The 22,639-nt window shown below is 34.3% G+C and overlaps 1 protein-coding gene across 8 annotated transcripts in view; it reads left to right on the forward strand.

Annotated features, from left to right (window-relative positions):
• STXBP5 (syntaxin binding protein 5) overlaps positions 1-22,639 on the forward strand; it is a 107,780-nt gene that overhangs the window by 39,044 nt on the left and 46,097 nt on the right. For all 8 annotated transcript variants that reach the window (XM_072927056.1, XM_030268174.4, XM_072927057.1 and 5 more), the window contains exons 6-11: positions 1,844-1,978; positions 3,083-3,146; positions 5,530-5,613; positions 14,742-14,865; positions 15,937-16,015; positions 21,879-22,033. In XM_072927056.1, coding sequence (XP_072783157.1) covers positions 1,844-1,978; positions 3,083-3,146; positions 5,530-5,613; positions 14,742-14,865; positions 15,937-16,015; positions 21,879-22,033 — 641 coding nt within the window. The remainder of the gene's footprint in view (positions 1-1,843; positions 1,979-3,082; positions 3,147-5,529; positions 5,614-14,741; positions 14,866-15,936; positions 16,016-21,878; positions 22,034-22,639) is intronic.

Here is a 22,639-nt window from a genome sequence, read left to right on the forward strand (position 1 = left end):
CAAACTTATTTTTGCCCACTTTAAATGATGTGAAATAGATTGGTTTTCAAAACGAAGTGTTGGACAACTGTAATTAACAATATTAACTTGCTAATCAAGACAAGCCTATAACCCTGCTACTGATTATTTTTTCTGGCTGCTAGGCCATGATTTTGGATCCAGCATATCTCGTTGCCAGCTGCTTCTGGCATGTGGAGTGCTGGCACAAAAAGCTGCTTTGCTATTGCAGAGTGCTGAAGGTTTATGTTTATCTTTGCATACAGTAGCTGCCTGCCTAGGAAGAATGTTTATCAATGTATGTGATTTAGCTTCCATCAAAATACTTTTTTTTAAAAGGATGTTGGGGAAACACAAGGTTTCAACCTGTGATTGCAGATTAGTGTGCTTTGTTAAATTCGTTACAACCTCTGCAAGTTGAGTTGGAAGGGCATTTTAAATCATGTATGTAGTATTTTGTTTCTGTCAAAAATCAATGAAAAAGTTAGTGCAGCCTTTTGGTATAAATATTCAAGTAAAAGAAATTGAGTTGGAAAGCAGATAGATGAGGTATTTGCTTGAGCAAAGTCCACTTCCTAAATAGGAAGAAAGAAGTGAAAAAACCCCAAGACGGTACACTTCTGCATCTAGGTAGTATCACTACAGAAGTTTTAACTTTTGAAACCTGAAAATTAACATCTCTTCAGCCACAGCAGTTTCTCTCTTTGCTGCTATTAGCTTTTTCTTTCAGCTCAAGTTGGTGTGCATATGCAGCATCTAATGCAAAGGATCTAAAGCTGTTCTTTGCATAAACACTTAACAGGCTTGTGAAGTGATGCATGGATTTGGCAATAAGCAACCCAATTGGGAGAAAACAAGAACATAAAAAATTGTGAAGCTAAGGATTAGAGCTGACAGAACAAATTCTTGTTGAATAATTGTTTTACCTTATCAGTAAAGCATTTGTGAAAGCCCAAGTTTGATAGCTGAGTAATTTGGCAATTTCTTTCAATGTCAGACCCTGTCAGATTAAAATGGTTTAGTTTCCAGAAAGTTTCTAGACTCCAATTTCAAGTTAGCATTCTGTCAGTTTGTACAGACATTATTTCCTTATCTTGAAGAAATAGTCAACAGTAATCAGGACCCAAGGGTGCAGAAATAATCAGGTTTTCAAATGCTAGTATTTGGGCTGGAGCTACAGTCAAAGAGAAGTCCTCTGCTGGTACATACAGTTGTTAGCTGTTGAGTCTTGTGCAGGTACACCCTTCTAGCAGAAGAAAAAACTGAGAGACAGAAAATTAAAACATGATTGAAGTAAAGCTACAGCCTAAAATTTAAAGTACTTTAAAAATTAGTTTTATAATTGTTTAGGATTATTCTAAGGTTTGCTCTTTAGGTATTAATTCGAATTACATGTGAACTTACTTTTCTGGAGTTATATCTTTTGTCTCTCCTTACTTGAAATCAGCCTTATCTGCATATAAAAATTTCTAAAATCCTTTATTCTTTAAAACTTGAAAGTAGATAGATTCCAAAGGGAGATTTATAGACTATAAGAGTATTGTATTTTAAGTTTGGCATGCTAGCAATCAAATACATTCAATAATTTTTAAAGTTGACTGTAATTTTTTTTAATGATTTATGAGTTTTAGAATACCTTGTTTCTATTTCTTTATTCAGCCTAAGGTTCTACTTTGTTTATCTCTTACTTTGGTCACGTACTGGCTTTTCTACTTTACCTCAAATTTGTCTTATATATTCCTATTTGCCTATTGCCTTATTTCTGCCTTTTGGTAGCATAAACCCTGCAGTGTAGGATAACAAAAAGACATTTCTTTAATACCTTTTTGGTTGCTTTCTCTTCTAGGATAACATTTTGTCACCTGCCTTTCCAAAGCAAATGGCTATATGTGGGCACTGAAAGAGGAAACATTCACATTGTCAATGTGGAATCATTTACTCTCTCAGGCTATGTCATCATGTGGAATAAAGCCATTGAACTGTGAGTTTAACCAATTTTTGTCACTGGAGGGGAGGGAACAGCAATGTGCCAGATGTTAACATCAGTTGCAGGAATATCATTGTTATCTGGAGAGGCCTCCATATTCATCTTACTGCACTACATACATTATCAAATTACATATTCATGTAGATATTTTTATTTTCAAGCATTTCAAGTGCTAATGTTACTATATGTTTCTGCCTTTTATAGCAGTATTTTATCATAGTTCCTGGGATAGACATGGAAATAGACAAAATAGTATAGAAATAGATGTGAAAATCACTTTGTGTGGGGATAAAACAGAAGAAAAATAATAAGCATTAAAATATGGTGTGGCTGGTACTTGGACAGACATGTCACTTCTACAGTTGAGGATTAAAGACCAAAGTGTAAAGATAATGCAATTTTTAAGAGGACTGATATATTCTGAGTTGGAAGCGACTTTCTGAAATGTGGATTTAAATAAGTCCAAGACCAAAATACATTTTATAGCTATTGTCACTGCATCTCCTTTTTTCAATGTTAAAATTGTATGTACAAATATTGTGATTTGTGGGGGAAAGATGTAGTTGTGTTCTGCTTTTTCTTGTGCTGGTGTTTTTTTTCCCAGTACATCTTCTTTTAAAAATGCATGAAGTCCATCACTTGCCAAACGGTGTTAAAGCAAACACAGCTCTTTATTAGTCTTTCTTCAATAGCAAGAAGTCCACATAAAGTGTTAATTCTGTATTATTGTAACAATGGCCATCTTGGGCAGTTTATGAATAACACCAAAACCCTTATGCCAGTGTAAAAGTGAACATTTTATCCTACACTGTCAATTCTCTAACAACAGATATGAAGATAAAATGTTTGAAGCAAATGGTATTTTAATGTTGTCGATAGGCAGTAAATTAGTCTTTCCTTAAGACAGAAACAAAGTGTCTACAAACAGACATAGTATTTACAAGCTTGAAGATAAAAGTAAAACTAACTCCATTTTGAAATGTCACAGCTTGCTTTTGTGGAGTCTGTATCTGCAGAATCTGTGTTACTTCAAATCATTTTGAGATACCATTTAGGGCAGGGGACAATTTTTTTAAAATGGGAATATTTATTTTTTAGGTCATCCAAATCTCACCCAGGACCTGTTGTCCACATTAGTGACAATCCAATGGATGAAGGAAAGGTAGGATATTTTAAAGACTCTTTAATACGTTATTTTCACAGCAAGACTTTTCTAAAGGATAGATAGCATTGCTATTTAAGGAAGGATTAAGTATATAAGGACAATGAAGGCTTTAAGCCCTGAAAGTAAACAAAGCAAAGTACAGACATGACTGTAGGATACATTACTGGAATTAATCATCTTGTTATCAGAAGCATTTGAGAACACAGATGAAAATGATTAGCAGCAAAACTTTTGGAAATAAAAGCAAAGATTTTTACTTATGGTGATAAAAATTAAAATGTTACCAAAAAACCCATCAATCATAACTAGAGTGCTTAAAGTGTGATGCAGATTAATTTCACTTTATCATGCTCTTGTGTGCTATTTCACAACTTTAAAATGCTTATTTATATAGCATATTTATATAGAATACCATGTATACTTAGTCTTTATATTAACTAATCTGAGTCAGGGTTTTGTGCAATTTGACATCTAACTCATATTCCCATGTTAGGCAATTTAGTATAATCACTAGGTGTTGTTTGCTGATGAAACTGGCCTACAGAAAAACAAGATATTTCAGAAAAGTAAACCAAAATATGTGAGAAGGATCTATGTATTAGACTATTTTTTCATTCTTATGAGATAGTGTTAACATAATCATCTGTTCATCTTAACAAGAAGTTTTCACAGTGCATGTTGTTGAAGCCCTTGCAAGACAGGAGTCCTTGTCCTGTGACATACCATTTTGCTTACTAGTGTTCTGCATATGCTGGAGAAATATTTTTTGTCTACTCTGTGTTTTTCAACAGTAGTAGATTAAATTGGAGAGAGGAAATGATCTGTTGTCTTAGCAGTGGTTTGAAAGCTTTAGCTAGTTATCAGCTTGTATCCTAAACACTTGAGGTTTCAGTCCAGCAGAGAATTTAATGAGTAGAGGTTTTTTTCATTAGTATGGTGCTCACTGCAATAAGTGCATAACTAGTGGGTTTCTCTGTAGAATTAGGTTTGAATCACATTCCAATCTTATGGACTCTAGCATATGAATGCAATGAAGCTGTTGTAATTTCAGGAAATACAAGTGATCAATTTATTTTGATGTATTCCACCCCTCATCTAATTATTGTAAATTAAAGTTTAAAAATTACTGGTTTTAGTCATCAGGCTGTCAATCACTGTTTTGAAATCTTGACCTTACGCTTTTCTTATTTCTCGTAAGAAATACATTACTAAAAAACCCTGTGTAGTTGCAAAAGTCACCCATGTATGCACTCTTAAAATTTGTTCATGCTTTTAGCTTTCTAATCATGGTGGTTTTTCTACTATTTTAAGTTAAAATAGAAACATTGTAATATATGGCATATAATAGGCAAGATAATGGAAAATAATAGTATACACAATGTTAATAGGAAAAATTGAATATTCACTTTTACTAGATCAAACATGTCTAATATTTATGATATTTTAGTGCTGTTTAGCACTGAAAGAGCTTAAATATTTTATTTGTAAGCTTGTAGGAGATCTGTTATTTTTGTACTGGAGAGAACTGTGCACCTTGAAAAATCTTAACATGATGAAAAGACTGTCCAGGCAAAACCTCTAGGTCTGGCAGTCGATTGTTACTACTGCCTTGTGTTGAACATGGTTTATTTCTTTTTTTTTTCATTAAGAGTAGTAGCACTTAAGATAGAAGACAAAAACACTTAGATACTCAACAATGTGTTAGACCAACTATTACGAGCAATTTGAGTCTTCACTCCCTGCAGTAAAGGTTTAAACTTGCTTCTTGCAAAAAGATTATCTGGGAAATTGTCTAGTTTAATTTATCTAGTTTTCCTCCTATGAACAAATAATGTTTCTGGAGTTCCTTCAGCCTGTTATCTCAATTGTGATTAACTTCTGGAGAAACTTCATAGTACATAGTTTCTTTACAGACAATGAATTCTTAATGAGAACTTCAGGGGGAATATTGTATTCTTCCAGCAAATTTAAGCAGAACAAATTCCAGTGAGGAAAATGCACAATGAAGTTCTCCTTTTCAACACCCCTTATTTTCACTCAAGAGGGAATGCATATAGCAAGGGTTAATACAGTGATTTCCAAGCAAATCACTATGATTTTTCCTCAAAGTGATTTCCAAGGAAAATTCAGAAAGATGCTTTCATTTATTTCAGATTTTGCGTGAATGTCCATTATGTTTTCTGGAACTTGAGGACAACAAGTGTAAAGTAAACCTTTCTAATATTGAGGCCTTTGCTGCTTTAATTTTTGTTTTTATAACTACTTGCAGTTACAATATGTACTATTATGCTGCATATCTTTTGGGACAAGAACCTCGGACATTGTAAATGATATCATTTTGATTTTCCTTATAAAGAATTAATGTATCTTCTTAATGCAGCTTCTGATTGGCTTTGAATCTGGGACGGTGGTATTATGGGACCTGAAGTCAAAGAAGGCAGATTACAGATATACACATGATGAGGTAACCTTTTTCATCTGCAGTATTTACTCTGAGGATATAATTCACTATTCAAATAGTGACTTTTATTATTTTTTAATCTCCTGCTTCTGTTACCAGTGGATCAATAAGTAGGTTACTTGGAAATTGCAAATACTGAAAATTTTTTCTAAAAGAACAGTAGGGCATGGATAATAAACTTCAGACCAAATAACTTCACTGAGTTTAAGTTTGTGAAGTAATGAATGGTGGCATGGATTGAATTTCTTCACTAAGCTTTTAGATCTTTTTTCTGTTAATCGTGTGACTTTCACCTCTCTTAAGGGTTTCAGTTGAAACAAGATCATTTAGCAATTTGTGTAATTTGGAATCTCTCACATATTCTGGGAACTGAGAGATAAAAGTGCAGGGGGAGAAACTACTAAATAGTCTCACTACAGCATTTCTCTAACCACCTTTTCTCTGTAGAATAAGATCAAGATAATTCTCTTTGAAATAAAACTTCATGAGGTTTAAAAAAAACAATGGCATTAAATGACATTCATTTCTTTAAAACTTGATTCTTGAGAGAATAGACTTTTTAAACAACTGAGATTAACAAAAATGAGTCAACATAATATGCAAGTAGATGTATTTAATATAAAATAATATAAAATTGGTCTTGATCACATTTTGTTGACTGTAAAATGGCTTTGTCATTGTTCAGTATCAGCTTAGATGTTTTTGTGGGAGGAGGAGGGCGGAGTTGTTGGGTTTTTTTGCTGGCAGCTCTGGCTCAGTACTTGTACTTGTGTGTATTCTACCAATCCTTGCTTGGAGGAGGAGGCTCTGAAGTAGTCTAACACCTAGGTCATCAGAAATGTCCATATAAGCCCCAGAGTGTGTTATGCAAAGAACAATTTTTCTCCCTTCCATTTTCATTGCATGAACCCTTTATATTTTATTTTCATGAATTTACTCATGTCTTTATCATCTTTTTCTTCCTAGACCTCTTATTGTTGTGTTCTTCTCCAACCTTTTTATCCATTCTGTTTTGTCTTTTTTTTGTAAAACAGAAATACAGCAGCATAGTATTTATGAAGATGTGGGCATGCTGGATTTATCATGTGGAATAATTGTCTTTAGCCTTGTTTTCTTTTTCTGTTGATCTTGGATTAGCCTTTTGATGCTGCAAGCATAAAGCTGATGCTTCCTTGAAACAACCAACTATAAAACCAGAGACTCGTACTTCAGGTGTTACTTGTCAGGTCGAAGTCCTGACGTTTAAGCATTGTTTTTCATTGACATAGCTAGACAGGAAAAATTAAAGTCTTTCTGCAGTTTTTCACTGAAATCCTGATTTCTGCTTTGAGTGTGGTTTGGTACTGTCAGCAGACTTTACCATCTTAATATTTTTATTCTAATTTTCCAAGTTGCTTATGAATAAACTGAGCAGATGAGATCCCTGAAGATCTCATCTACCATTTAGCTTCATCCATGAACTAATCAATTAGTGCCAGCCTGTCTTTATTCCAGATTGCTTTGCTTCCTTAAACAGTTATTTTTCTTTCAAAGATATCTAATCTGTTTTGTTTTAGCTTCCTTTGAGATACATTGTTCAAGGACTTTGAAAATATTTTAGACAGCTTAGATGGTGTTTCCATGAACTTCATGCCTGTTACCATTCTTGGAGGTTTGTTTGACTATGATTACCTCTCACAAAAAGCATGTTGACTACTTTTATCTGATGTGTTATACTCATCCATATGTCAATTAACTGTTCTTTATTAAAATTTTGTTGCAGTTTCTAGAAACTTACCTAAAGTAGACACCATGCTGCTTATTCTGTTTTTTGGGGATTTTTTATTTTTATTTTGTGGTCCATCTATTTAAAAATTGAGATCAGTGAATAATTCAGGTGTTGCATCTTTTGATTTTCTTTAGGATTTAGAATTGAATGCTTCTAGGTGTTCAATATGAGTTTTTTTGATTGCAGAAGAGGTAATGAAATATCTCAGGTCAGACCATTGGTAAAGAAATGTGTTTATCATAACTTGGGAATGAGTAGGAAGGGAAAAGAAAAAAAAATTATGATCTGGTAGTGTAGTGGTTTCCTTGCTCAGGGAGTGCTTGCCCAGAACACTCAGAGTGGAACACTGGAGCATTGCCTTGTCTCAAGAGATCTCTGTCTCTGGTTACTGTGATGAAGAGCAAAGAAAGTTCTTTGCCATTTTGTTTCCTGCTAACAAATTTTGACATGCAAATTTCGACATTTCTGTGCAGAAAATCTTTCTAGCTAGTTTCTTGTTGATTCCTAGTTTCATGGTGTTGTTAGAGAACTTTTTTCACACACTGACTGTAAGGGCTGTGTTCCATCAGGAACATGTGTGTCAACCTACCCTCAAGGGACAGGGAGCATCTAATGTCACAACATGCTTCACCTCTTCTCTCACCGAGGGTAATGCATGTGACATTCTGCCTGGTAGCAGGAGCAGGATTTTAAGCCTCAGGATTTATATGCTTGGTTCTCTGCTTGTTCTTGATGAGAGCTCTTCTGAGTGTGGAGTTGACAACCAGTAAGAAGAGAGCTACTTAGTCCAATCTTGTCACTCTCGCCATCTTAGTGGGTGGCTAGGCTTCTGCCGGCATCATGAATAGGGTGGCCAGGACATTGATACCATAAAGAACATTTGCTAGAAACTTTGCCATTGGTTTGGTTTCCTCCTCACTCATCGCTTTGTAGCTGATATTATTCTTAAAGCGTGCAGCTTGAAGGTCTGTGTAGTCTTTCACCGTTTGATGCAACTTTCTTAACTCAAAACTTCAAATATGTGCAGGATCCAAATGTCATCTTTTCTTCCTTAGCTGAGGAACATGATAATGAGGGTCAAAATCCCTGTGTGTCCAGAGGTCTGTGGAAAGATACCTGTTATTTCCTGAGGGAAGATGTTGAATCCAATTATATGGGTTTGTAGCTTCCTGCTTGATTTCATTTCAAATGGCCTGACCTTTAGGAGGCTTTCTTGAAGTAAATTCCTATGTTGTGGTAGGGCAGTCTCATTTGTTGCCTGAAACCCAGGTTAATGGAATACTGTGCACACTTTCTTCCTGTCTGAACACGTGTGCCTTCCCAGCACCCTGGGCTAATAGCTGCAGCACAAGGACACTAGGACACTCACCCCAAAGAGAGGAGCAGGTAGGTAACATTAACCATGGCTGGGAGATGCAGCTCTAGGTCATGATTAGGGTTAGTGCTGATTGCTGGTGTATTCTTCCCTCCAGAACATTCTCTTTACACAAATATTCAGAGAATTCAGCTATAATTTATACTTTACCTTTCTATATTATTAATTAAATCCTTAATTTAAAGTAGTGTATATTTTTTACTATAACATTAATACTTTGAATATTTGGAATTAGTTAAAATAATACACGAATGTAACATTCTTTTTCAGAGAATTTGGAGGAAATTATTTGTACATAGTGGAACTGCAGCTCTGAATCGACTTTTATTTAGAAAATTTCTTTGAAACCCTGTACTCTAAACATCCCTTTTGTCTTGGGCAGGCTCAATGAAACAGTAAAACTAAATTCCTTTTGCACCATTCTTAAGCCTTTTATATGCAGACATTGGGGATTTAAGGAAAATAAGCTGTGCGCTTGTTATGTGAAATGCAGTTTATATTGCAGTCATTTCCCAACCATTATGTTCATGAAAGAAAATAAACAAATTTCTCAAGTATTGCTTTTTCCTAAAAAACAAACCCCTGTTCCCTCAACTGTAACTTCTGAAAACTAAAGCTGGTTTTATAATCAAGTCCCTTCTTCAAGTAATATTTTGTTTGTTCTGATGTCAAGTAAACTTTGACAGCATTAACTAGAATGCATTATAGATGACTATTTTTAGACTCAGTGTTCTGCTACATGGTTGAGTGTAACAGATTATTTTAGAGCATTAAAAACATGTCAAAGTAGCTTGTGGAATTAAGAGGACAGGGGAAAGAGAAACAACTCTGGTATGCGACTTGCCAGAAACCAAAGTGTGTCAATGTATTTCATTTCATCAAAGCAATCTTCATGTTGTATTGTCATTTAAATCTCATTAGCTACATTTTTTTGTTTATTTTCTTCTTTTCACAGATTTTTTTCCCTTCCTTAGGTTGTTTACAAGTGTTAGCATAGGTACTCCCAAACTTTAAAATACTTTCTTTGTATATTTTGATGAAGTGGTAGAAAAGGAGTCAGTATCATCATCCATTCATGTTTAAGCAAAAATGCTGCCCATATCCATTATTAAAGGGCTGTCATAATAAGGCTGTGAAATCTTGATAAGATATGCTAAATAACCAGTCTAGTTTGCAGAATACCTAATCATGGACTTTGCCAGTCACAACAGTGTATTTCAAGCTCAATTAATGTCACAAGAGAGCAAAGGATCATTGAGAAATCCAAAGAATTATGAAATTACTTATCAATGTCTCCAGTGCATTCCATATTTTCAGTAGTCTAAATTCAGTGTTAAAAAGCTGGATTAAAAAATTTCTCTTGAAAACAGGGTAAACTGCTTACATTAATAATTTTTGTGTTTACATCATTGAAATCCTCCATGCGCTGCTCTGGTTTTGGCTGGAACAGCTTTAATTTTCTTTCTAGTACCTGCTGAAGAGCTGTGTGTTTAGATTCACTATGAATAACTTTGATAACACACTGATGTTTTAGTTGTGCTGAGTACTTTTTTTAATTGTAATTATTATACTGTTCTTACCTCAACTCATGAGTTGTACCATTTTTTCTGATTCTACCCCACATCCCTCTGGTGAGTGAGCAGCTGTGTGGTGCTGCTGGCTGGGGTTAAAACATGACAGATGGAAGAGTGATCTCAAAATGTTCCAAAATCATATGCATGTAATCAGCTGTAGGGCTAAAATAGGTCTGTATGAATTTAAAGGAATGGGATTATTTATATCAGTATTTAATGAATTAAAACAGCTAAATTCCCCTGGTGGAAAAACACCATAAAAGCTTCAGTCTTTATTGATGAACTTGTCTCTTAAATTGCAAGTCTGCATTTAAATTAATTTTTGTACCTCTTAAAAGTATCAAGAACTAAGTTATTTCTAGGGATATTTGCAAGCTATTGCAGGAGTAAAAATAAATTTCATAAAATGTTTTAAGTATGCAATAATCTCTTGAAAAGGTAGTGATCTACTTAAGATATTTCTGTAGGAGTCTTGCATATAAATGCTTTTAATTTTGTTCCTCAGACTTTTTTGGTTTATTTGTGATTGCAAAGTCTCCCTCAGTTAACTGCTGCATTTGCTGCAAATGTGTTTCTGTCTTAAAATCGGGTATACTCACCTTCTGTGCAGGCAGCATAGCAGTAATTTTTCCACATGGGATCATCTTTCTGGAACAGATAGTGAATTAATTTTGTGTTTGTGTAGTTTGTCTCTACATAAAACTGGGGGATGGTTTCTACAATTTCTAATAAAGTTTATGCATATGTAGGAAAGCAAGGTCAATTGTGTTGTTAGTCAAAAAAGTAAGATTCAATTCCCCACTCCCCCAGAAAATACCTAAATGTGTCAGAAGTTTTGAAACAAACTTCTGTAGAGTCCAGAACAGGTACCTTAAATTTGAATTAAAGTTAAGAGGATAGTAGGAATACTTCTAATAAGAAACCTTCAGTGGTAATTTATTAAATATAAAGTTTTATCTAGATAAAGTTGGTTGCATTTTTATTAGAGTTCTTTCTGTTTGAGTTCCTGTAAAGCTTCCCCGTATTTGGGTCATGTTCATAAACGGAGGGACTCAGAATAAGGTCAGGACTCTGTTTACCTGTGCAGATAACTCCAATTATGGATATAAATGCCTTAAATGTAACAACAATCCTCTGTGATACTTGGGTATGATCTTGTTATAAAGGGGTTACTTTCTGGTCCCATATGACCAAAAAATATTTGAGACACAGTTAGATCTGTACCAAGCATACTGCTGCATTATGGTACCAAAAGGAAAACAGGTAGTTTTAATCATGATGAGAATTAAGATTAAAACAGAGAGTTTTATTCTGCATCAGTAAATTTTATGTAAAATATTAGAATAAAAATATACTACTCCTAGTGGCTCTTTAGTGTCTTATAAGATTTGTGTAGTTTTGCAGACTCAGTGGATTCTGCTTAATTTTTCTATTTTATGCATTCCTCCAACATCTAGCACTAATATTAACTCTGGAAAAAATGTCAAAACTTTTTTGCTCTTGTGTATAGAAATGTTTTTTCAGATACTGGTTTTGTTTGGGAGATTGAGACTCTTGCTAGTCAACAACTAGTGCTATCAGCTAACTACTACTACTTAAGGTTATTGTACTCTTTTCATTATAACTGTCTTAACAATAGGCTAGCTTGTTGTGTACCTTGAGATAGTGCTGCAGTTACTTGTGGAATTAGCTTTTATTTTTTTAGGCTTAAAAGAATTTGTGAATTGTGTAATAGCAAAGGATATTACTCTATACAAAATTTTATCATACCCAGCCCACAGAGTTGTTAGCTGGATTATTTTAAAAAACATAAAGCATATATTTCAGTTACATTTTGAAGAATATTTAGCTGCAGCACTAGATATAACAAATGACTAAAGAGACTAAAACTAGGTAGTAAATAGCCATAAAGCCAAAAGGCTCATTGTTCACTTTCAGGGTTTTTTTTTTCCCTCCATGTTCCTTGCAGAAAGTGAGAGCAGTCATCCTTCTTTGTGCTCAGATATTTTTATCTTCTTAAGCATTAATGCTGTTTTAATAGTTGCAAGTTGTTGCATTTCCCTTCCCTCGACAGCCTTTTTCAAGAAAAGGAAGAAAAGATCATTTCTTAGATTTATTCTTCCTTCCTTTTATGAAGCTTGCTTTCTTACTAGTTCTTAAGACCTATTTCTACATAAATGTGGATCAGACTGTTTCATTTACACTATGGGCTGCCTACTGTTGTCAGGGTTAGATTTCATATGGGAGATTATGTAAAATGTACTGATTATATTGTATTGCTAAGCCTGCTGTAGATGTTTATTTATGTGGATCAAACTGTTTCATTTACACTATGGGCTGCCTACTGTTGTCAGGGTTAGATTTCGTATGGGAGATTATGTAAAATGTACTGATTATATTGTATTGCTAAGCCTGCTGTAGACGTTTATTTTGTCAGTGATGAGCTTTTTTAAATGCAACCTTCTCTTTACTGAGTCTCAAAATTGTTGATCCCTTGCTTTATTTGGTATAGTATTGGTAAATAAAAATCAAATATTTATGCAAGATTTCTTTTATAATACCAGTTTTTTCTATCTAAAAATTTATTTGACAGGCAGAATGATCAAGAGCGTTTCACTTTGTTAGTAGGAGACATCATGTGAGGCATGTAGGTTTGTTTCTGAGCTACATGTGTAGATGTGATACTGGTACACAGAATCTGTCCTTTAAAAATCTATAATGATTCCACAATACATAGGGAACAATATTAAATTTCACAAAGAAATGCTAAACTTAATCTGTTGTTTACATATATCCAGATGTTATATTAATTTATATTGGGGAAATTTTTACTGGAGACTATAGACTCATGCAGCATAGCCATTTTCCTCTGTCATTTAAGCTCTGGATTCTCCCATTTGGTTTGCTGTAAACTGTCTTGTCTCTCTGTATAACTTCATGAAATATGAAGACCTCATGTGTGTATAATCAGTTTGAGCAATGCTCACTTGGGTCTGTCTTGAGATGTGCTCTTCACCCAGTAATTACTGCTTTAGCTGTCATTGCTGGTTACAGTTTGCTACTGCTTGTACAGCCAGGTTTCCTCACAGAGGAAATCCCCAAATCCCTGCAGAGCTGGAGGGAGTGTAAGCCCTTCTTACAGACAGAATCACCACTGAGGGTATCCACTGAGGGTATTGTAGAGTCCATCAGTTTTTACTTATTCAGCACCTGCTTTTCTATTTCACCTAGAGTAATGTCTTCATCATAAAATTTACCTTTTCAGTAATACCAAAGTTCCGTGTTTCTTGCTATTAATAGTGCCTTTTGCACCTTCTGGGAGGTAGAGAAATACTTTCAGGTTTCATTATTTACTGATGCTTTCATGCTATAACTAAAATTTCCTTTAGTATCACCTAATGCTTTCAGAATATCTACATGTACTAACAGAGTTGCTGGGAGCAGAAATGGCACCAGTCTTCTCTTGCTACTTAATATTTTTGTCTTATTTATATTTTTTGCATCATTCTTTACTTTCCTCTTGCCTGAAGGCAGCAACTAGATTTTATTTACTTAGCTATTTTCTGTAGATTTTATGTGGCATGTTCCATTGTTCAAGTCCTAATTTTAGGAATCTAGAGATGATTTTGTATTTATGGAAAGATTTATGAGTAGATTCCTGTGCTTTCCTGCACCTCAAAGCTGTCATTGCAATATTAGAACATCCAGGCTAATACTTTGCTTTCATCATCATAATTTCAAAAAAGTTTTGTTACTTCAATTCTTGCTTTATGGAAGTTTTGACCCAAAGCTTGCCTCTTATGCACATCCACATAAACGTCTGAAAACAACATGTAATACTTGAACTTAATAATCTCATCCCATGTTTTTTGCCTGGACAATATATTTTTCCCAACACTGAAAAATTTTGGTTAGCAAGCCTTAAATAAGTGCTTGCAGTTATTCTCTTCATGCTAGCCTTCATGGAAGAATACTTCAATACTCTGCTGAAGAGGGTGGGTTCCCCCCTTGCTCCCCCTAAACAGGTCGCTACAGTGAAGACAGTATTTTTGATGGATCAAGTGTCTGAAAGTGCTAGTTATGTAAGGAAAGTTGACATGGGTAAATTGGGACATAATAGGGATAGGTGTTATTTAATTAGTAATTTTGTAAGTTATGTAGTTATGTAAGGAAAAGTTGACATGGGTAAATTAGGACATAATAGGGATAGGTGTTATTTAATTAGTAATTTTGTAAGTTATGTAGTTATGTAAGGAAAAGTTGACATGGGTAAATTAGGACATAATAGGGATAGGTGTTATTTAATTAGTAATTTTTTAAATTGCCATTTTCTGTTTAATGTCATTGAGGAAGGTATAATAATAAAATGATAATTAGATACATGACTTACGTTGTTCTGCTTTTTCTTGCATAGGCTATTCACTCTGTGGCTTGGCATCATGAAGGAAAACAATTCATTTGTAGTCACTCAGATGGTACCTTGACCATATGGAATGTAAAATCTCCTACCAAACCATTCCAGACAATCACTCCACACGGTAAGATGAAAATGGTTACCCACTGCACTTGACAGCTCTTAAAACATAGAGAACTTGTTTTTAATAGAAGTGTGTTTTGCAAAAAGCATGTATTAAAATGCACTTGCAATGCAGTAAAAATCTTTCTCAGTCATGCCAGTTTCTCATAGATTTCACTTGAAAAAGAAAAATCTTTATGAAATAAGAATCCAAATCAATGGATAAGAATACAAATCAGCTTTCTCTAATTCTCTAAATTTTGAGCTTGTTTTTCACACAATGCCACTGATCTCAGAATTAACTAATGTGTATTTTGCAAGACTTGGTTTTTGCTCATATTACAGTCCCATATATTGTTTAAAATACATATGAGCAAGTACCTATTTTATGTATAAATGTGTAGATTACCACATACATTTTTGAAAGGGTTTGTAACAACAAGACTAACATCTAGTAAGATGTCCCCACTTCTGAGAGGTCTTGCATTAATGTTCGTCTAGGAAATTAACATTACTTGTTTTTGTTCTTCTGTGACTTATACTGCTGCTCTTCAAGTAAATTGTACACAAATGCCAGGCTTACATGCTGTGCTTGTCTCTATTTCATGTCTTAGCATCTTATTTACTTAAGATTTTTAAATGTGTCTGTATCAGTGAGGATAATTGAACAGTTGGGAGAGAGCAGGCTTTTCATGCTTAATTGAAGACTTAGCCTTAAGTTTAAGACTCAGGATAAAGCTCACTTTACTTGTAAGCTGACCAATTTTAATTGCAAAAGGGTAGACACAACATAAATTTTAAATCTCCTAGTGCTACTTGAAACAGCACTTTAGGGGAGGATTATACATTTGAAAACAAATTTTCTACAGTAGTCAGGTTTAGAGTTGTTCCTTTTCCTAAACCTTCTAAGTTGGTGTGTTGAGAGCTTTAATAAAATTTTAATTATATTATTCCAAGGCATACTCTATAACTATCAAAGTTGTTGAATATATGTTGTGTGAATTTTACACTTCTCAAGCTGCACAGTGAATTTCATTACTTGCCACAATGTTACGGAACTGCAAGATTAACACAGGAACATCATTTACTTTAGGAAAGCAGCTGAAGGATGGAAAGAAGCCAGAACCCTGCAAACCTATCCTTAAGGTGGAATATAAAACAACTAGAGCTGGGTAAGACCTGTTTTGTATGCAAAATGAACATGAGTGCAACACTCTGGGAATGGACTTTGTTTCCCAGTTGCTGGCGTGCATATTCTAATGGTACAGCTCTGTTTTAGCTTTGATAAATCAAATACTGATGAATGAAATACAAAAATTTGTGTGAATGAATGGATGTATACAAAACAATGATGCTGCTAATGCATTATCTACGCTCTTCTTTCATGCTACTAAAACTTGTATGTGTTTTTGCTCAATTTTTTGAGAGTTGTGAAGAAAAAAAAGGCTGATAAACCACAGAAGACACAGACATGATAAATTGACCTTTGACAAATGGTATCCCAAATTGAATATTCTTTATTTTGAATACATCTTCCTCCCCCATAAAATGTTATTAACAGAAGTTTTTCTAGTAGTGTGCAGTAATTTATGCAGTGAAATATTCCTAAATATGCACATTGACAATGTAACAAAGCAGTAATTGCAACAAGATGCTCAGATGGAATTACAAGATCTATAGAGCAGCGTGCTTTGTTACCAAGACTGTGATTAGGATGGATGGATTTCCTGAACTGTGTGGAATTTCTTTCCTTTATGGTTCTAAAGTGCTGGAGTAAAAAGTGCAACATAAAGATAAAATATTCATGGAAATCTGTTTGGCAATTTGCAAAAGCTGATTTTTTTGTTTATTTGTTTTCTTTTATATTTGGGGGGGTTTGTCTACCATTTTTATTTGCTTTTCAGACATTTGAATTTGTAAAAGATGGTTAATTAAATTATACAGTACAGTATTGTGTTTATGTACTCATCACTGGCTTTAGGTGTTTTTATTTTCTGCTAAAAATGAGGTAAATAGAAGCTTAAAACTGTGGCTAGCTCGCAGTTTTATAAAAATATCATCATCTGGAAAGCTATATTTTACTTGCAAAAGTCTACATCTATCTGCACAATCCTTTCTCAATTGAAATATCAAAAGCTGATCTATAGAGAAGTAATCAAAAAATCTCAGCTTCAGCAAGATACAATTTCTGCAATCAAAAGCTTTCTTTTATTATGAACAGTCACTCTGAAGGAGACAATTAGTTTGGAGCTTGTTCTGTGACATAGTATTACAATGTGAAAACTACTTGAATTTTCACATAGTTTAAGGAGGAGTTTGTTCCAGTATAATTTGTAATTATTCTTGGTGGTTTGGGGAAGCTACTTTTTCCTGATTTGGCTTTTTTTTTTTTTTTTTTTTTTTTTTTTTTTTTTCCTGTTGCACCTCTCACTTTCTGGTGTTTATCCAAACTGAATGTTTTGATCCATTTTGATTTACTCTTCCCTCTAATGTTTTCTGTTGTCATTGTACTATTAATCTGCAATTATTGATAACCCTTCCTGAACTTGAGGTGAGAGAGGGGAAAAAAAAAAACCTGCAAAAAGCAAAACCTCACCAGGCTGCACTGTGGTAGAGAAGCAGAGCACTGGAAATCTTCTTTCATTTACTACTATGTGTACTTCAGGTTGCAGTTCAATTTTCAGTTTCACTTGTAATCTTACAAGAATTTTAAGGCAAGACAGAACTATCTTTCAATACCTAAATTTTTGGTAGATTTATTTGTTTAAGTATATGATAGATAAGATTTTAACTTTTATCTAAAGTGCTGTCATTTTTTATTCATGGTTTAATGTCTGTAGCACAAAGGAGAATAATTTCTGGACAGGACAAAATTTTTCAGGTTACTGAAACAATGGAAAAAACATATCAAATAAATTTTCTATAGCAGTTCACTATAACTGTACTTAAAAAACAAATTATAAAAAAAATCAGAAGACAACAAAGCAAAAAAGCTTACATTTAAGAGATACTATTTAATGTTTATTTAAGTTATATTTCAAATCTTTATTAGGAAAAAATGTTCACTATTTCCATGCTCTATTTTGAACATCTTTCTGTCACTCCTTTTTTGTGTCTCCCTTATCTATCTAGAGTGCTCAAATATCTATGTCTGTTTCAGTATCTCCTCCAGTGGAAAACATTTCATTGATATGATCTGAACTGTTTTGGTTTTTTTTACTGCTTCTAGTAAGCAGTAAAACTGGTTTTGGGGAAAAGGGGTTTAGAACCATGCAAAAGGAAGGACCATAACCAATGACATCTTATATTAAGGGCTACAGACACTATTCTTTTTATTGTTGCAGCTGTTATTAATTCCTTCTCACTTTTTTTTTTCCTGCATTTTGCTTTCCATATTGTAAAACTGGGGTCAGGACAAAAGGAGGACATGAGGCTGTTCCTGGGTTTTATGGGCTGGCTATTTATTTCCTAACTTTGAGGCGTTTTCTGTTACTTTTTGATTGGTTTGGTTTTTAAATTTACTGCAAATATTGCAAAAGGTGAAGTGTCCAGAGCCAAAGGAATTTATACTACAACAAGAGTATGTCTGTAGCTTTATTTCTGGGAGAAGGGTAACTATCAATGAATAAGGTGAAAAAGGTACATTCTTTGTATATTCGTAGTACAAAGTGGCATCATTTTGCAATCTCAGAGCATAATGTCACTGTACTGCAGCCACTCTTCTAAAATGCTTCATCCTTTTCAGAAGCACTGAATTTCAAAGGTAGCTTACATTTTGAGCTTTCTGAACTGGTTCCTATATTGCTATTTATGAATACTTTTTCTGTCTAAAGTAAATCTAGAGACACTATCAAGCTTCCTTGTGCCACTCCCTCCCCCTTCAGATTCAGTCCTTCTTGACGCCACTTTCCATGCAGGCCGGTTCAGTGCCCTACAGTATTTACTCTGGTTGGTATTAGAATTATGGTAAAATTGCCTGTATCTAATAGAAATTAAGGCTCCAAAGTCTCCATGTAAAACTTAATTCAGAAGGGTTTTGTCTTGGTAGTTGATGCAGCTGTCATTGACTGACTGAGTCATCTTTGTGAGATGGTCGTGTGTGATGGGGATCCCGAGGTTACATTAGTGATGATGCCTCCCACTAAGGAAAAGTTGTTAATCTGTTCATTTAGTTTGAATAGTGCTATTTTCTTGTGCCAGCTTATTGGTTTAAAACCACACTTCCAAAATAAATTCATAGTTTTATCTTCACTACTAATTCAGGACTTCAAGTATTAAGATAAACTAACTCTTGAAGTTTTTCCCATCTTCATACTAGGATTAATTTCTCCACAGATTTATTCATGGTTTGAAAAGTAAGCCAAATGGTACCAATGACCTGATTTTTCTGTATACCTATCTCTCACACATCTGAATTGTCAGAAGCTGGCTCACACTTGACAGTTTACCTCTAAAATTGAACAGAAACATCCTCCTGGGTTGTGAGCCACTCAACTCTTAATTGCATTATGTTTTCATACATTGCAAGACCTAATCCTGTGTTTTCTTATTTTTTTCAATGACCTGTTGCCCCCTTTTTATAGTCGATTTCATATAGTATTCTCCAGGTGATTGTACATATTTCATTGATGAGGAAATTCATATAAGGGGATTACTTGCAGACCTGCTGAAGCTGAACTGTTTCAAAGAATCTCTGTATGAGAGGGTGCTAAAAATGCTATAAGGCAATTCTCTAAGATCTAACTCCTGTGTTTTATTTAATGTCTTCCATTCTTTCAGGTAGGTAAACTGTAATTTGCAAAGTTGAATCAGTTTCCTCTATTATATAAAGTACAAATCTTCCAAATTTTTATTTTAAATTATGTATTTCTAATTGAGGTGCACTAACCTTTTAATATATATCACAGTTGAAGAGCAACACTTTAATTAGAAAATGCACAGTTTGTATTCATGGTAAATCTGTGGTTTCATGAAAATATGAAAAATTCATACACAAAGTTTTAGTGGCCTTTCTGGCAGACTCAAGTCAGGTTTAATCTTCAATTCATTTGTGGAAAATCTGTGTGACAGATCAGTCTTCTCTGTTCGTAGCTCTTCCATTCCTTGCATCTGGCAAGCCTGCCCAAAGCAGTTTGATTACCTTGAGAAATAAAACCTGGAGAAGCTGACATACAATTGTCACTGTGATGTATGAAAATTAAAATTTTTATTTGTTACTTTGTTACTGTCAGTTGATCCCAGTGAATGTGAAAATCTGAAAACTACTACAAATTGTCCTGGCAGCATTATTGCTTAAAAAACCTGATGATTTCTTTGGACAAAAAAATACTGCAGTAAATCATTCCAATACAATGAGACCTCTCCAGTACTTTTCTCTTCAATGACATCCTGAAAAATACCAGACTTCGTTCAAGAGTATAACTTCCTTGAAATTTCTTCAGGGACCTGACCATAAAAGATTGTGTGAAGTTTCAATATGAAGAGCTGAGATTAAATTAAGACTCAGAGAAAACTTAATCCTCTTCTAGAGATGCATTCTGGGCTACTGTTGGAGGCAAGATATTGAACTTGATGGACTCATAGTCTGATTTATGGCCGTTCTTTTGAGGTCTCTTCCTCAGTCAGCAGTGCTCCTTGATCCTATCAAATCTTTGGTCATCGGTCTTTCTGGAAGATCAAGCAGATAGTGAAACACTTGTAGAAGCTGGAGGCTTATCTCAGTCTGCTTTGCCTTCAGTGCTACAAACACAAAGTACATTTCAGCCAAGTCTTAAACTCATGAACTGCAGCATGTTCATAAACCAAACCACTAATATACAGTTTTCAAGAATTCAGACGTATCTAGTCTCCCTTTGTGTTTCAAATGCCAGCTATGAAAAGCCATTTAGACAGTATGGAAAAGATGGTATTATAAGAAAGGATTAAAAAAAAGGTTTCCTCTCTTTTTACAATATATAAGGATGGGGTTTTTTTTGTAGAAATTTTCCCCAAATACTGATATACTAGCTACTTCCAAGGAAGATGCAAATTAAGGGTAGAATGTCTACTGAAAGTGAGCATAAAAGTAGATCAGAGGGAACTGATAGATATGCAAAGTGCCTATTTTTCCTTCAGAGATATAATGTGAAATTTCAGGCAATAGTCAGTAATGAGTAACATTTATTTTTTGAGTTGCATACTTACAGTCAGTCTACTCTTTAAAAAGGATTATGTCCTATTTCAAATTAAAATGAATGATTCTTGACAATCAGGAAATAAGAAAATACCTGGTAAAATGGACATATATACTTAATCTTGTTTTTCAATAAATGAAATAGTAAACTGTACATTATGTGCATATTGGAAATATATGGATATATTTAAAGGTATGTTGCTGCAAAGGCTTTTTAAAAAGTTTCAAGGGAATCTTCTAATCTCTTCTCAAGACTAGAAGAAATATCTCTGCTTTGCTCTACTTGGCTGTTTGATTTTACAGTAAGAATAATGTATGACAAAGTAGTTTGTTGAATTTTGCACATGGTGGTAGGGGGAAAATGGATAAAACATCTAGACTAAATGTGTGATGTTACTTAAAAGATGTTATGTTTTAAAAGCTTAGCAAGCAGTTGGTTGCGTCTCCAACAATCATATTACTGTACAGCAAGTACATGGGACTGTTTCTTCCTGATTTTGCTGGGGTGCTTTATGTATGGAAAAATAGGACTGTTGGCAAATCTGAATCTGCAATTCAGTAGAAAAGAAACAACTCTAAAGTAATACAAATTTTTCTAAAAATATATCATCTTGCCAGGAAGTTTTAAAGACTGATTAAGCCAACAAAATGCTTGGAGGAGATGTCTGACTTAAACATGAGTTAGAATAAGATTTGAAATACATACCCAAGCTGTATATTTCATGAGAGCTGGTTTGCATTATTTTTATTCTATCTCTGCTTAATGATATTTCATTGAACTTTATCATAAGGTTGCAAAACCTGACCAGTCTCTTTTAGCATGTTATCCTGCCTTGATCCTAAATGCTTCTGCTTTATTCCAGGGAGCCTTTCATCATTCTCTCAGGAGGCTTGTCATATGACACTGTAGGAAGAAGACCCTGTTTAACAGTCATGCATGGGAAAAGTACTGCTGTGCTAGAAATGGATTATTCTATTGTTGATTTTCTAACCCTGTGTGAAACACCTTATCCTAATGGTAGGCTCTGTGAAGATTTTTCTTTGTACCTTGTCTTCTTACCTCTGGAGTTTCATCCCATCAGAATATTCTTTACTGTTGTCTTTCTGTTTTATCTCTGGGGATCAGACTGCAGCAGCAACATCTGTTATCCCTATTGTCTGAAGTGTGGTTTACTTGCCAAAACATGAATAGAATAGTTCATTATAAAGCCAATTTTGAATCTAGAAAAAAGCCAATTACTCACAGCATGTTTTTTTTCTTTTTAATCTCAAAAGCATGTGCAGACCAAAAGCATTACAACTTTAGGCTGTAGTTACTGGAGCAGATGTGTGTATCTCTGCATATTTGGGCACGTAAGGCCTTTCCAGTCAGTGCTAAACCATGAGGAGAATTCTTGTATTACTTTAAGCTTTTAGTGGCTTTATTCATTCCATTACTTAGATGGATTTCATCACTTGCCTGTAATCTCTCTTCTGCAGCAGGGAATTTCTTACCATAGTTTAGGTAGTTATCTCAAATTAATAGTATTCTATTGCTGATGATCCCAATGGTTTTAGCTGTCAGCTTCCATCAGAGTATATTAAACTGCTTAGCTTGGAATTTGAGATCTGGCTGAAAGAGAGC

This window comes from Taeniopygia guttata, chromosome 3 (genome assembly GCF_048771995.1).
Source record: "Taeniopygia guttata chromosome 3, bTaeGut7.mat, whole genome shotgun sequence".
Taxonomy (NCBI): Eukaryota; Metazoa; Chordata; class Aves; order Passeriformes; family Estrildidae; genus Taeniopygia; species Taeniopygia guttata.